The following is a 17,406-nucleotide window of genomic DNA, read 5'->3' as shown; positions in this document are numbered from 1 at the left end:
TGTTATTATTATTATTAATGTTAATGTTAATATTAATGTTAATGTTATTATTATTATTAATGTTATTATTAATGTTGTTATTATTATTATTATTATTAATGTTATTATTATTATTATTAATGTTATTATTATTATTAATGTTGTTATTATTATTATTATTATTAATGTTAATGTTAATATTAATGTTATTATTATTATTAATGTTAATGTTAATATTAATTTTATTATTATTATTAATGTTAATGTTAATATTAATAATATTAATATTATTATTAATGGTAATGTTAATATTAATATTATTATTAATGTTAATGTTAGTATTATTAATGTTAATGTTATTATTAATGTTAATGATAGTATTATTAATGTTAGTGTCATTATTAATGTTAATGTTATTATTAATGTTAATGTTAGTATTATTAATGTTAATGTTATTATTAATGTTAATGTTAGTATTATTAATGTTAATGTTAGTATTATTAATGTTAGTATTATTAATATTATTATTAATGTTAATATTAATATTATTAATATTATTATTAATGTTAATGTTAATATTAATAATAATATTATTATTATTAATGTTAATGTTAATATTAATAATATTAATACTAACATTAACATTAATAATAACATTAATAATATTAATACTAACATTAACATTAATAATAACATTAACATTAATAATACTAACATTAACATTAATAATAACATTAACATTAATAATACTAACATTAACATTAATAATAACATTAACATTAATAATACTAACATTAACATTAATAATAACATTAACATTAATAATACTAACATTAACATTAATAATAACATTAACATTAATAATACTAACATTAACATTAATAATAACATTAACATTAATAATACTAACATTAACAAATGTTAATATTAATATTAATAATAATATTTTTATTTTTATTTTTATTATTTTTATTAATAATAATAAAAATATTATTATTATTATTATTATTATTGATGGAAGAAGGAAAAAAGTAATAGTCAAAAGGACTCATAAGACGTCAATATCATGGTCTTTTTATATGGCAATTATGGCTGACGTCTTAAATTTTTTCATCATCATGTGATGAACAAATAAAGTTATATCTTGATAACTATTTTGTGACTGCCTATTATAGGCAACTGCAGAAAGGCACAATCCTTTATAAGATATTTGATTCATCATACGTATTATAATATATATTTCACAAAAAATAATGAACCGGACTAAGATATGAAATTATTCAAAAACTACAAAGTGAATAAACAAAAGATGGAAGAAATGAGAATTCTTTTGCAAATACGGAACATATACAAAAGAAAAGTGAACTAAAAAATATAGATTAAGCCAAGCTAAAAAGGAGCAAAAAAACAAAAACAAAAATGACCGGAAAATAGTATATGAGAAAAAACTAACACCATGAGAACAGAATCGTCCAAACACAGAATCTAAAAAATCAACAATCATCGTCTACAAACAGAAGAAAAAAAGGAAAAAGGACAAAATTGATACAACATTATTGTCAAAACAGTAAAGTGAGTATAGATAAATAGTTCAGATGGAGTTTCTTCTACTACTATATTGTAATAATATTATAGAAAAACAAATTTTAATTCAAATAGTAAGAGTAAAAATATTAGAAATTATTAATAACAGGAAATCGTGGAGAAATATCACAAATAGAAAGAGGATGTGAGAAAAAAATAGTATTTAATACTACAAAAGAGAAAGTAATATATATATATATATAGACATATAAGTAATTTTTACATTTAATACTGATTTAAGGAGAGTAAGAACATAAAAATGAACCAAAATAGGAACAAAACAGCCAAAGACTCTGGATTAGAAAAGGTAAGTAAACAAATAACTAATAAGAAATATTGAATATGAGAGTACATAAATTATGAGTTTTGCAATGCTTTTATGGACTAATTGTGACTCTGATATTAGTTATTATCACCAATGTATGGCAAATTAGCTGATTTATATCTCTATGACCATTTTATCGCTACCAATTAATGGTAACTGCATAAAGGTGCAAGAAATATCACCATTTTAGGGCTACCAATTAATGGCAACTGCATAAAGGCACAAAAATTAATCAAATCTTACTTTTGCCATACAGATTATGACTTTTTTGTCATATGAAACAAAAGGCTGGAGCAAATTATAAATATGTCCAAAAACTACCAGGTGAATTAAGAAAAAATAAGACGAAAGCATGAACATCAGAAAGACAATGAGGCCGGATAGAACTTGATTGCAGGCTGGTTCTATGTTTCAGCCAAGTAAAATAGAGGAAATGGGTAGAATGAAATCATTAAATAATTAATTACCACTCATATTTTATTTGAATTAAAGCAACCAAAAAAGCTGAAGCCAACGACAATAGAGAAATTGAAGGGACAGGAAACAAAAAAAACGTAGGAAAAGGTAAGAGAAAAGGGAGAGGCCAAAAAATTTGGAAAGTAAAATAAAAAGAAATAGGGAAAAAGATGGGACATGAAAAAGGTGGAGATAAATTCAAAGGAAACGGAGTGATGCAAATAAAAGACTTAATACAAGAAAGAGAAATAGAAAAAGCACATATATCATCTGTAGGAATGGTTTTTGAACAAAATGGTTAAAACATAAACAACAAAAGTCTAAAAGTAAGGAGTGAATATTGTAAAAAATAACAGAGACCAAAATAGTGGCAGTAATGGTATTGGTGTATTGAAGATCAAAATTTATGAAATTATAAAGAAACATAATGAGGAAATTGAATTAACAGAAATCAATCAAATCTCAATTGAATTCAAATAAGGAAGACCTAAAGAAGAAAAGGTAGGAGTTTAAATTACCTTAGTCAAAACTATAGAAAAAATTAAAATCCAAATAGGTGGAGTTTAGTCACAGTAATTTTGGGATATATTAGGTCAAACCCAAGAGTTCAAAATCAGTTGTCATCATCATTGATAAATACTGAAGAAAAGAGGAAAAGACATTTAAACTGTTTTTTGAGTAAAAAAGAATAGACACAATGAAGGTCTAAATGGGAAAGACTTATTCACGGCAATTTTTGGACAGCTTAAATAGGACTGAAGAGGCCAAAATCAACTATAATCATCATTACCACGGGTCCAAAACAAATAAAGATAAAATCTGTTAAAAGAATAGGCATATATATATATATATTTGTGTGACTATAGAAGAAATTAATGAGAAATCAATATATCATAGGTATACAACAACAGAACAGAAAAAAGAATAACCATAACAACAAATGCATGTTTTTTAAGCACTGTCATAAACAACAGGAAGTAACAGCAACAAAGAAAATCAATACATTTGATATCAATAATATATAATAAAAATATATGAATAAAGGTTAATAACAGTACCTGCAACCTGCAACGTTGTGAACAATGTCTTAAACACAGAATATAGGCCAGCCAAAGACAGGCGAAAAAGATACAGCCTAAAACAGTGAGCATTAAGTACACAAATATGAGGCCAAGCAATGAAAAAAATCAGAAATGTTAGAGCGAGTAAAAGGAAGAAAAAACAAAAAATATCTAAACAATTGCAAACAAAAAAATAGAGTCAAAATCATAATCTAAATAAATAAGCAGAAACACATTCATAACAGTTTCTCAATAAATTTCATAGCATTGAACAGCCAAAAACCAATTCCTGAAAAACTATATTTAATTCAACGTGCTAAACTTATTTTTCCCTATCATCACCATGAGGAAGAGAGGAACGAACAAAAAAGAGACAGAAAAAAATACATTGAAAAAAAATAAGGGAAATAGGAAAAAGAAAGTAAAACTAAAACATCTAAATTAAAAACATACTTAAACATAGTGCCAAAAACTGAATAAAATGCAAACAGATATTTGAATTCCATTGAATAATGATAAAACAGTAAAACCATAAATCGACAAAAGCAATAAAGAAAGACAATGGCATATATTAAAAACGTGGCAGCAACATAAAACACAAATAAACATTTCAATTCCATTGAATAATAATAAAAGTAATGAAAAAAGACAACGGTAAACATTAATAACATGGGAGCAAGCATTAATAACATGAGAAAAAAGGGAGCATTAATTATTAACAGTACCTGGATCACTGTGAAAACTGTGCTAACTATAAAGTATGAACCAACCAATAAGGAACACAGCTAGTTAAGGATTGAAAAATAAGAGTAAACAGCACTAAATGATGGACTGTGGAGTGAAAAAAAAATATCAAAGAGAAAGAGTCAAAGGAATAGAAGTATAAAAGGGAAGCAGTAAATGAGAAATAATGAGGGAAAATGGATAGTGATAAAGGATGAAATGGAACGGGGAGGAGAACAGGTGCAGGAAAATATACATGATAAATCTATGCAACCAACATCATTACTAAATAATAGCTAGAAAAGTTATCATGAACAGTAAACAACCTATAAGAATATAACACGTATTGATGCATATTGGTTCGAGAAAAATTGAGAAATCAATATTTATTAATTAAGTAATAAAAGTGATGAAATTTTAACAATAATTTTATCAATAACGACATAAGAAATAGAAAAAAGCAGAACCAAGGAAAAGACTGAAAAAAAAAAGACAAAAAAACAGGGGAACAATTTTCCCCTAAAATTGCTGAAATTTGTAGATAATACAACATGACAGTAATACATATTCCAGAAAATACAAAAAGAAAAAATCTTTGATTTATTTAATACATCCGTAACAAAATCAGAATAAGTCATCAACCTAACAAATCAAAGGACCACCTAAAAAGTCCAGATCATCAGCACAATAAATGAAAAGGAAAAAAAATCTGATATTACCGATACACGGCGTCAAATAAAGCAGAAGAAAAGCCACTAAAGTAGATAAAGCACCTGCAAAAACAAATTCTTTAAAAAAGATGATAAATTAACAACATAAGAAATACAAAAAGACAGAAGCAAGGGAAAGACTGAAAAAAAAGAACCAAAAAAGAGGCAAAAAGTTTTGCCCTAAAATTGGTCCAGAGGATACGGAAAGAAAAATTCCTGAGTTATTTAATACAACCGTAACAAAATCACAATAAGTCATCAACCTAAGAAACTAAAGGACAACCCAAAAAATCCAGATCATCGGCACAATAAATGAAAGGGGGAAAAATCTCACATTATCCCCATGCAGTGTGAAATGCAACAGAAGAAAAGCCACGAAAGTAGATAAAACACCTGCAAAAACAAATTCTTTAAAGAAGATAAATAAAGTGCTTATACCAATTATAAATATAACTGAATAAAAATAACCGACCAAAATTAGAGTAAAAATTTATAATCAAATTAATAATGCATAAAGAACGAAATCAAGAACAGTAATCATACAAACCACAAAATAAGAAACATAAATAAAAAAGCAACGAAAATTGGATATAATCACAAATGAAGACAGCAGCAAAACCCAAAGGAGAAAGAAAATTAAATCCCTAAACTCCCGCCCAAACCCCACCAAAAGCACCCACACACCAACAACACAAAGGAAAACCCTCAGGATCCCAACCAAAATCGAACCAAACAGAAGAACGAAAAGAGAAAATGAAAGGGAAAAAAAAGGACCGAGAGAAAGAGACAGAAACGGCAGAGAAAAACAACACCAAAGAAGAAAAACTAAACTCCTCCCCAAAGCGCACCAAAAGGACCCAGACACCAACAACACAGAGGAAAACCCCCAGGATCCCAACTAAAATCGAGGCAAAGAGAAGAACGAAATGGAGAGATGAAGGCAAAGAAAAAAAAAAGCGAGAGAGAGAGACAAAAACGGCGGATGAAAACAAAACCAAAGAAGAAAAAGTATTAGGACAACAACGAAATAGAGAGATGAAGGGAAAGGAGAAAGAAAAAAAAAAAAAAAAAAAAAAAGCCAGAGAAAGAGACAAACGGCAGATGAAAACAAAACGAAAGAAGAAAAAGTGTTCGGGCAACACGGGTGAATAGACAGAAACATCCACGGCACAAATAAACAAAAAACTAAGACCACAGGGACACAATCGTCATATCACTTTAGGAAAATGAAAAAGACGAACAGGCCCACCAGGCAGAAACGAAAGAAGCAAAAACAGAAAGGGCAAAAGCGTCAGAACACTATTGTAAAAACAGTAACTTGAGTGTAGATGAACAAAGCAGAAAGAGTATAAGATTATATTAATATTTCACAAATAAACAAAAAACTAAGACCACAGGGACACAATCGTCATATCACTTTAGGAAAATGAAAAAGACGAACAGGCCCACCAGGCAGAAACGAAAGAAGCAAAAACAGAAAGGGCAAAAGCGTCAGAACACTATTGTAAAAACAGTAACTTGAGTGTAGATGAACAAAGCAGAAAGAGTATAAGATTATATTAATATTTAATTATATTAATTATTATTATATTATTGATATAATAAAAATAATTATATTATACAAAAAATAATTATATTTAAATTATTAATATAATTATGATATTATTTATTAAAATATTACAATTATATTATATTATACCATATTATATATATTATATTGTAATATTATTATATATTATATTATAACATATAATTACGTTACAATATATTATATATTATTATAGAATATTAAATAAATATATTATAATTTATAACTATATTATAAATTTATTATTACATTATTATAACTATATTTTAATTATATTATAATATTAATGGGTAATTATGAAAAAAAAATTAAAAAAAACTTAGAATGGTCATTCTTCCCATATGAGGAATGAATGATAATTCACTCAAAATGGGTGAGTGGCCATTCTTTTTGAATGATAATTCATTTTTTATAAATCTAACAAAACATCAAATTAGAATTTCATTATATTCTATTACATTCCTTTCCACCCAACTAAGCACACCCTTAGTGATAAAAGCGAGGAGAGGGAATAAAAATCCATGAAAAATCTTATTACCCAATTTACGCTGTAAGGTTCTTTTTTTCCTTATTTTTTTGCTGAATAATTTACGCTGTAAAGTTGAAAATATTTGTTGATATTTCTGTGGATATCACTGTAATGTGATTGTACCTATATTCTTTTTTTTTTTTTTTTTGAAAGGACTATATACTTTTTCAGAGAATGATATATTAATAAATCACAGACTTTTGCCTTAAATAAATTTAAATAATCATATACTTCTTGAAATTTTGTGATATATCTTGATGTGATAAAATTATACCATATAAACAATAATCTATATAATAGATATGCGAATCTACATTATTGTTGAAAATTTTCAAGTCCCTCTTCTTCTTTTTGTTTGTTTTTTTTTCTGTTTTTACCCTAAAATTTATTAATTTATTAATTTTTGTCTTAAAACTTTATTTTATTTTTCTTTAATTTTTTTCCCTAAAATTTATTTATTTCTTCATTTTAACCTTTTTTTTGACCCATTTTTTATTTTTGCATCGATACTTTATCTTTTCCGTTTAGTTTCTTTTGCTCTAAAAAGATATTTATTTCTTCATTTTATTTCTTTTTTACCTTTTTTTTATTTTTTCCTAAAATCTTAATTTTTTATCTTAGTTTCTTTTAATCTAAAACTTATTTATTTCCTCATTTTGTTCCTTATCTTACCCTTTTTTATTTCTACCCTCGAAAATATTTATTTCTTCATTTGGATCATTTTTTAATCCTCTTTTATTTTTTTCCTAAAATTTCATATTTTTACTTTAGTTACTTTTGTCTTGAGACTTATTTATTTTTTCATTTTGATCTTATTTTGCCCCTTTTTTATTTTTGTCCTGAAATTTTATTTTGTTTTTCGTTTTGGTTCTTTTTGTCTTAAAATTTTTTACTTCTTCATTTTGGGCAATTTTTTACCCTTTTTTTTATTTTTATCTTGAAATTTTATTTTTTCCGTTTTGATTCTTTTTATCCTAAAACTTATTTATTTTTTCATTTTAGTCCTTTTCTTACACTTTTTTTAGCTTTTGTCCTAAAACTTTATTCTCTTTTCATTTTTTTCTTTTTGGGATTTTATATTTAAATTTTATATATTTTTAATAATACCATGCATCTAAAAGTTAACACACGGATTGCTGCCCATATGCTCTTCAACTAGTAATATATAATGTTGTACAAAAGTGCTAAATCAGTGGAATGCAGAGTATGATTATTATTAATTTTTGGTAGAGGAATTTTTTTAGAGGATTTTAAAGCATAGCCATTGAAAGTCTCTAATCAGCTTTGTGATCTTTCAAACATGAAAGGTCCTTATCTTTGGTGTCCTTCCGTTCCAGTCCAATCAATTATTTTAAAAATCTCGAGACTCAATAATGAACGGAAAGGACATGACCAATTTGCCTAATTTTCACTCATATTATCATACACTAATGCCACATAACGTATTGGCAGGGCAGAGGTCCTAAATGAGGCTAACCCTAAACACTTCATGATGAGAGGAGAAGAAAAAAAAGGCATCCTCAGCCGAGTGGTGTTAGTGTCAATCTCTTTGGGTCCGTTTAGAAGGTATACTCAAACTATAATTTTTAATTTTGATGTTTGAAATTCAAATTTTTTGTGAGAAGAAAACACTATAACAGAATCAATAATTTGAGTTTGAGTATATAAAACAAACGAACCTAATTTAGTACTACTTGGTTAGTGAGCATACTGAGTACGCTAAGGCCTCAGCCACCAAAACATGACTCTTGGCTGCCCATAATTCTATATTACGAGCATCAAATTGTCAAAACTCCCAAAATCCCTGTCTTCATTGCACTCATTAATCCTGAGGGGTTGAAGTTAAATGGGGCAAATAATCGTCTGTTACACTTCAAAAATCGACAAAAGTTCAATTACTACAAATTGGGTTGTTTGCAATTAGAAAGTCTTGATAAAACACATCCACTTTAATGTCTGAATGAAATATATGGTTCATGCTGCATTACTAGTACTTCAAACTATGGATATACTCATTCTCATTATTGTCTATAATACAATTAAAAGAAAGACTATAGTATTATTTTAATATGCAAGTTGCAAAGCACGAGTAGACAGGAGAGACAAGGCAATATCTATATTCCATATTAATATTTACTCCTCAGGACTCAGCATGTGGATCTGGTGCATCGCAGAGCACCTGCTGATCTTGTTAATAGCCTCACAAACTTGGCATCTACAACCGGGAAACTCTGTTGCGGATTATAGTTCGGCTTTGCTCCCCCAAACCCAGTTTTAATGAAAGAAGCCCCATTTTCAAAAACATCCCTCACAGAGTAGAACTTCCATGACTGCTTGTTCCCAATAGTATCCATTCTCGATGTCACCTGTTTTAACCAGTTGTTGTACACATGAATATGAGTACAATAATAAAAGTGAATATTGTTGGAGTTATTTTACGTGGACTAGCAAAATTGCAAATTAGAGTCACGCGTTTTGTATGAAGCAAGTCATGAACCAATAAATATATTTGACCATATTCGTCATGTTTGGTATTGTTTGGGCCATAATAGGATGGATTTAATTTGCTATATTGGGTGAGTTTTATGGTTTTATATTACTCATAATGTTTTGGTTTGTTCATTGAAATGGATAATTTTCTATAGTATAGGTAGAGCATATTTTGGTGTCTCACAAATTCATCATCTTCTGAAGATGTTGATATTGCCATATGTAACCTATATTGAGAGGAGAAACGAGAGTGGATTCATCATTCTCACCCCTTAATCAGAGTTTTTAACTTGTCACTAGTTAGTCTTGCAGTTAAGATTCTTGCCCAGGCTGTTCATATTATCACAACGACACAATGACAAATTTAAACTCTATTTGATTTTTTTGCTATTTTGCTCACGCTACAATTAGCAAATAGATTGATTATTAAGTGAACATATTCATACTATTGATATTGATCATCATTGAATACTATTGGTATACATGGTATCATTGTAAACTAATTTCAACAAATATTTACTTTACCTCTTTGTTCCCTGATTTGGGTGCAATGAAGAGATTGGCTTCACTCTTGACTCTAGGACTCATGCTCCCCCCAATTGCATACTGACCCCATCCATTGTACATGTTGTTCACCACATGTGCATATCCATGTCTAAGCCTGCAACATTAGTTTTCCATTTGTCCCTTTAAACTAATTCCAATTCTAAAATCATAGTAGACCAAAATTATTTGGTTAACTACCTTGGCATTCTTTGGTTGCAGTTAGGACCAAAATGGTTGTAAATGACTGTGACCTTCATGTTCTTGTCTAGAACGTAGCCGTCATCATGGCCGAGAAGCATGACCTTGTCTTGGTCTCGGAACCAATTGTTCGAGATTGTGATGTCTGTCGTACCCCGAGTGACATCGAGAAGACCGTCCTGGCACTGGTAGAGAGTGTTGTGGTCAATCCAGACCTTTGATGCACTCACTAACCTGATGGCGTCCCCATCAACCTGACCCAGTGGAACCACCTTCCCATCCGGATTCATGACCAAGCTTGGAGCCTGGGGTCGGCAATCGTGAATATGAAGTCCATGGATGATAATGTTGCTCTCCTGATCAATCATATTGCGGAATTCCCAGAAAATACTTAGCTAAGAAAATAAACTTTCCCTAGAAAACAAAATTTATGTGGTGATTGGTGCTTTGCATCAAAATAAATTTGGTAAAGTTATGACATTTCAAACCACATTCACTAGTGTGCCGTATTTTCATGTCTGCACATCATTTTCCTGGTAAAAGTACTCGGGAAATTGTTTCATAGGATAAGGGAAAAAAGTATATGTCTATACATTTTTGTACCATTCTGATTTTTGTTGAGTTTTTATCAAATTATCGCACATAGTATACTGTTTAATTCGATATAATTTTGATGTGATCTGATTATTCATAACCTGTTTTTATGAGTAAAGTTTTTTCCGTACGATACCGCATAATTCTAGCAATATAACGTGCAATACTTTATCAACTCTAATCTCATCGATAACTAATATTAAGACATTCAAAACTTTTACGTTATCAATGTTGATAATTTGTTCAATTTAGGATCGGGTTAAAACACAGTTAGGACAAGTTTCTCCCCTAATTTACCTGAAACACCATCAAGCATGCATTGCCGGCATTCAAAACTTTTACGTTATCAATGTTGATAATTTGTTCAATTTAGGATCGGGTTAAAACACAGTTAGGACAAGTTTCTCCCCTAATTTACCTGAAACACCATCAAGCATGCATTGCCGGCAATGTGAACGTTAAAACCTCTGCCATCAATGGCTGTGAAACTGCTAATAAGAAGTGTTTTCTGTAGCGTGACGCGCATGTCCCTTTGGAACGTGATCCAAACTTTGCCTCTGATCATGGTGGCTCCATATCTCAGCGTCCCCGGTTTCGGGTTCACCGCATTGTCACTCGGGTCCGTGACCGTGTAGTGGATGAGGCCTCGTCCGGCATTGCCGCTCATCTTCCCAGCAAACCCCACGGAGCACATGGCCAGCTGCGGGCGGTTGCGCATCCAATTCAGGTCCCTTCTCCAGCACTGGTCAATGGCGTTCATCTTCACGCCACGGAGTATTTGTTTTGCTTTCTTCGCCGCGAAACCGGGGTTCGAGGCGAGGAGGATGACGAGGATAAGAGCCAAAGCAAACTGCATTGCAATGGCGTTGTTGATGATTTTTGGAGCCATTGGTTGAGGTAAGAAAAAGGAAAGGAATAACGTGGGTTTAAGCTTGTACGTAGTTTATGTTCTTTTTTAGAGCAAAGATTTGGGTGAATAAATATTTATAGTGGGGAATAAGTGATGCTTATTCAGAGCAGTTTGTTTACTTTATGATCATTTATTTATAGTTTATGTTTTTACTTTATGATAATTTATTTTCGAAGGGCGTTATGACTTTTATTATTAAAGGGTAATAATATTTATTTCAAACTCAACTTATCTATAACAAAAAAGTAACACTCGAAACGATAAAATAATTAATTGGAACTTTGACAGTTTATTTAAGGCTATCTATTTCTCTGTTTTAATATCATCATTATTCCTTTGTCTATTCTTCTTTACGGTTTCAATTTGATTTCTATAATTCTCATCGTACTTTAGGTGTTTCTACAGCAAAATCAAAAGTGAAACAGTCAAAAGATGAGTATTCATTTTTATTTATAGAATTACTAAATTACACTTGTAATTTACAAGATTAGTTTAATTTCATGTGGTTAAAATTTCTTTGATCTTATTTGGAAAAAGAAGAAAAGATGTACTTAAACCGATAGTTATGAACAAACACCGTTTCTAATCCTAATTATTGTCTAGAGAGAAGAAGAAGAAGGAACAAGAGAGTGGGGAGAGAAGAAGAACGAGAGAGAGAGTGGAGAGAGAGAGGAGACATAATAGAGACGGAAAAGGAAGAGAGTCGAGAGAGAAGTACGAACATGAGTTTAATTGATTATAGCGGTAGCGATTGGGTTAGGACCGGAAAAAGAGCAACGTGATGGATTTGGAGTGTTATGAAATTATTTTTGAGAAGCTTTCTTAAATCTAAGCGATCTTTTCGTAGGCGTTTACCCTGATATGGATCGAATTAATTATAGAAATATAAGTTTAATTAGTCAATTTGAATTAATTATAGAAACGTGAGTTTAATTAATCGATTTATTAGTGAATAAGGAAAGGTATTAACTAGATGGGTGAATAGATTGATCTTAAAACAACAACAATTAATTACTATTGCTATAAAACAACAATTAATTACTATTGCTATAAAACAAGCTCGACTCCTTTTTGTATAATTATTTTCTGGCATTGACAATAACTTTATTAAGCTTGTAAATACTACCATATCCTACCATTTTCTACTATTTCCCTTGAAAATTTTAGACTTGAAATTGTAAGGCTTTCCCCCGAAGGGAGCCCTTCCAGAAATTCTCGAGGGCCAGGGGCAAGCCCAGGCCCAAGAGGGGGTTTGGAAATAGTTTTCAACCAGCAATAGACGCGCCTCGGTTAGAACCTCACTAGCTGCGTCATTGCCCCAAGCGCAAAGATGACATTAACATTCCCATTGGATCTATTTTATAATAGCAATCCAATCGCTTCACTTAATTCTTATTCGATGTGGGACTTGTAAGTTACTGGTTTTTAGACTTCCCGATTTAAATAAATATTCACACGTTAAAGTTGCCTATTACCATCTCAAAATGCGTTTTGCACTACATCAATTATTTGCAGGTGGATTTTGACATGAATGTCCCAAGAATTTCATCTGAATTTGTTCGACCGACAGAATCGAAAAGACAAGTAACATATAATTATGTTTAAAGGGGGACATAGAATCCAATATCTTCCGTTGATGGGAAATTGTTTAACAAGAAAAGCACAAAAAAAGAAAGCGAGAATGTAATAAGTAGCATATTATGAAACCAAATGAAGTAAATAGTATATTATAAAATTAAATGAATTAAATAGTAGATTTTAAAATTTTTTGAAACAAATTACAGTTTATATAGTTAAATAGTTTATTTATGATTAGTGAAAATATTTTTTTCACATATATTTTCTTTTTATGATTAAAAAAATCATTTAAATAAAGATTTTATAAGATTTTTTACTATGTAAATTATTTTTTACTAGTCGTAAATGAATCATTTGAACGGTAAATAATTTATTTACGCGTAAACTGTTATTTGTCTCAGATAGTTTAAAAATATGTTATTTACTCAATTTAGTTTTAAAAATATGCTATTTACTACAATTTCTCAAAAATGAGAGACTTTTTGGTGTCTTAATTAATATTTAACTAATTAGGTTATGACACGTCATTTAGTAGATCTAAATCTCAAAGAAAAGAAAAGTTAATTAAAAGATATTTTAATACTTTTAAATGACGTGTTATAACATGATTAGTTGGATAACTGTTTTTTTTTTTTTTTTTTTTTTTGGCTAAAATATCAAGGAGTTTACTCACAAACAATCAGATAGCAAAACGTCCAAAACATGGGAATTAAGCATCCCTGGAGAAAGATATTGATCTTCTCCTTCAAATGAATGGAGAACATCAATAATAACGATTCTTAACGAATTCATCACTACCTTAAAAGTGAAAGACTATGATCTTCTCCCCACTAATAACCCACCTTGCACCAGTGCCCTTAGAGCAAACGGTCTTAGGCTAAATAATAATGAATTCATCACTACCTTAAAGGAAAAAGTTATGATTTTTCCCACTAATATTTCAGCTAGAGGTCCACCGTGTTATATTTAATATCCATGCTTGAATAACCAATTCGTCTGCACATGGTGCACAATAAGGTTTCGAAAACCCACCATTTAATTTTGTGGAACATTTTTTTTAAGTAAAGATTTTATTTAAAAAAAATTAGAAATTACAATGTAAATGACCTTATAATACAAGATATAACTCTCAAAAAATACCGATTTCACTAATACAATCTAATAATGTTCAATAAATAGAATGTATTAGAAAAATTTACAACTAAGAGTATTTCAACGTACCAATAATGAGCTCACATTACGTTCTTTATTAAAGCTCTACAATAAAAAAAAAAAAAAAAAACGATCAATTAAGAGTATGTGATACAAAGACCACCAAAAAGACACAAATCAAGAACCCCAAAGGTGGAGAAACCACACCCAGAGTTACAACTTACAAGAATTCTAGCGTGTCTTAGTGGAACCATTTAATTCAGTGGATATCCACAAAAACAAATCTAAGCGAGTTAAAAGACACAAAAAATCCTTAAAATATGAGAACAAATCACCTGCGTGAAATGGTTATTGGTGAGCAATCAAGTCCTTTCTCTTACGATGATTGTCACGCCTCCAAACAGGGGTTAGTGACGTTGAGGCTTATTTAGAAATTTAAACATGTTTAAGAGAGTTTAACAATTAACAGTGCATAAATTTAAGTTTCGAATTCAAAATATTGAGGTATTTCTAAACAAGCCCCACTAATTATGAGAAATTCAGTTTCAAGAAAAGTGGTGAAATTTCCAACCAAACTAGTTCAAAACCTCGCCCTTAGTATCATGTCAGGAATTCCCACAGGTTTAGCATACATGAACATAACACACAAGTAAATGTTGACATCAACCACAGTCTAACAATATTTGAGTTTACAATCCATAATTTAGTACATGCCTTGAGATAAAAGGAAAGGAAAATGTAAATCTTCACTTCTCGAAGACGGGTTCACCTCACTGGTACTAGCTACCTATTTCGCACTACTCCTCGTGTCTCTGGAAGGGTTTAATACATTTGAAACAAGAAAAGTGAGCAAAAGGCCCAGTATGATATAATTTTATAAAACATTATAAATAAAGGTACTCACGGTCCGATGACATACACTTGGAACAGATCATCCTTTTTAGAAAAAGGAAATACTCACATAATAGTAGTAAAATATATATAATGAAAATATACAGAGTCATAACACCACTAAGCAAGAAGTGAATCTGTACGGGTTTCGGGACCTACCCCCAAAATACGATTCCTATATCCCGATCTCTGAGGCCGCCATGCATTTTATCATTTTTTAAAATATTTCATTTTAAGAAATGATACTTTTAAAATCTCATTTCTAAAATCACTGGAAACTCAATAGCATAATTCATGCTATTTCCTTTAAAATCATTTTCTTTAAACATGTTTTGTTCTAAAATATTTTCATTGGCCAAAACCATTTAATGTAAGGCTAACAAGGATATTGGCAAGAATTTCCTACCTCTAGGATGTCAAACCTGTGGCTAACTTCTTGTCACCCAAACATCCACTTTCTTTAAAGCTTTAATAGTCGATCTTTTCCACTAGCTTTATCACAAAAGTAATATCTTATGATATATTTCTCATTCCTAAAACGAGTTAAGCTCAATAATGTTTAATTATTTCCTATTAGTGTGCGTTGACTCAAATCCAAGTTTCACAAACAATTTTATAATTCAGTTTGGGGGTTCTTTAAAATTGAAATCCAATTCATGGGTTTGGTTTCCTATTTAATTTCAGCTTAAAAATAAGTTTTTAAAGAAATTTCGGCAGCATGCCAGCATAAATAGGAAAATATCAAACCTGCAATTCAAGTTCAATTTCAAAATAAATTCTCTAGAAATCATCAAAACCAGTTTCCAATCAATTCAACAAGTCCAATAACTGAAAACCCCAAATTTAATTCAATTCTAAGAACAATTTTTCAAATCCAAACCCTAACTCAAAGTTATTCAAATATAACCAAAATTTTTAATTCTCAAATCAATAACTCAAATTCAAGTATGGGTTTTCAAGAAATCTTTCCCTCAAAGTGATTGAAGTTCGTTTCTCTCCATTTCTCTCATTTTTGTTTTGTTTTGGTTTTTTGTTTTTTTGTTTGTGGGTCTCGGCCAACAAGCCAAGAGAGAGAGAGAGAGAGAGAGAGAGAAACGGTCGGAGAGAGAAGGCCAGAGAGAGAAATGACCGGCGGGAGAGAGAGAGCCCGGAGGAAGAAGGAAGTGGCCGGCGGTGGAAAAAAAGAGAGAGAGAGATGCGGTGGGTGAAACCAGAGGAGAGAGAGAGAAAAGAAAAAGAAAGAAAAAAAAAGAAAGAGAGAGAGGTTGCAGCCACGAGAAGGAAAAGAAAGAAGAAAAAAAAAGAAAAACGAAAAAGAAAAGAAAAAAAAGAAAAACGAAAAAGAAAAGAAAAAAAGAAAAACGAAAAAAAAAAGAAAAAAAAGGAAAAGGGGAAAAGTGGAAAAAAGAAAATGCATTAAAATTTAAGTGTATTTTCAAAAACTTTTCGGGTGAAATCATAAATATTGAAAATAATTTAAAGTTCATTGATTAATTGTAAAAATTAAATTAGACACACTAATAACTCACAATTTAGCATAATTAAACCTGTTTAATTCTTAAGGGCATTACAATGATTGGCATAAAATGAAGAAAAGAAAAACAAAAACCACTTCCTTGTTTCCTACATAGAGCAAGAAAATGAAGAAAAAAGCTTTTATCCTCTATTTTATCTATATTTTGTTTAATTTCCATCAATAATGAGGTTACGTGGGTAGGTTATATGGAGGAATCAGGAATTTCTCCATTTCGGAGGAATCAAAATTTTAGGTATTTGAAGGATTCAAAATCCCTAACTTAAACTCGTTTTCTCATCTAATTCTTATTGCCAAATTACAAGTAAGGAAATATTTTTTTTTTTTTTTTTTTTTTTTTTTTTTTTTTTTTTTTTTTACAACTATAGGTTTTAAGATTTTTTTTTTTTTGAATGGTCCTACTTAAGATTTAAGAACAAACGTAATCACGATTCGTGGAGACAAAGGGCAATTATATCCAGCAAAAAAAGAAGATAAACATCATTAATTAATGAGCGCGACTGATTGGTGCTTATATTTTTCGTTGTTTATATGAACGACCCTACTTTCTACTTTCTT

The 17,406-nt window shown here is 29.9% G+C and overlaps 1 protein-coding gene and 1 non-coding gene across 2 annotated transcripts; both read right to left on the bottom strand.

Annotated features, from left to right (window-relative positions):
• Positions 1-9,102: 9,102 nt before the first annotated feature.
• On the bottom strand, positions 9,103-11,739 carry LOC21393836 (probable pectate lyase 9). Its single transcript, XM_024164034.1, has 4 exons — positions 11,202-11,739; positions 10,190-10,545; positions 9,971-10,106; positions 9,103-9,321 (listed from the first exon to the last, which is right to left on the bottom strand). The coding sequence occupies exons 1-4, from the start codon at positions 11,670-11,672 to the stop codon at positions 9,103-9,105; spliced, it is 1,182 nt and encodes a 393-aa protein (XP_024019802.1). The 5' UTR covers positions 11,673-11,739.
• Positions 11,740-12,874: 1,135 nt separating this feature from the next.
• LOC112091147 lies at positions 12,875-13,025 on the bottom strand. Its single transcript, XR_002902002.1, has one exon. It is a non-coding gene; the product is annotated as a U4 spliceosomal RNA (small nuclear RNA).
• Positions 13,026-17,406: the final 4,381 nt, after the last annotated feature.

Source organism: Morus notabilis, unplaced genomic scaffold (assembly GCF_000414095.1).
Source record: "Morus notabilis unplaced genomic scaffold, ASM41409v2 Scaffold43, whole genome shotgun sequence".
Taxonomy (NCBI): Eukaryota; Viridiplantae; Streptophyta; class Magnoliopsida; order Rosales; family Moraceae; genus Morus; species Morus notabilis.
The sequence above is the reverse complement of the archived record's forward strand: the minus strand, read 5'-3'. Positions and strand labels throughout refer to the sequence as shown.

Excerpts from the sequence above, each read along its gene's own strand:
- LOC21393836 (XM_024164034.1), bottom strand. The coding sequence starts at position 11,672 with ATGGCTCCAAAAATCATCAACAACGCCATTGCAATGCAGTTTGCTTTG. Across the intron at positions 10,107-10,189 it reads TGCAACCAAAGAATGCCAAG|GCTTAGACATGGATATGCAC; the intron begins GTAGTTAACCAA and ends CTAATGTTGCAG. Across the intron at positions 9,322-9,970 it reads CCAAATCAGGGAACAAAGAG|GTGACATCGAGAATGGATAC; the intron begins GTAAAGTAAATA and ends TGGTTAAAACAG.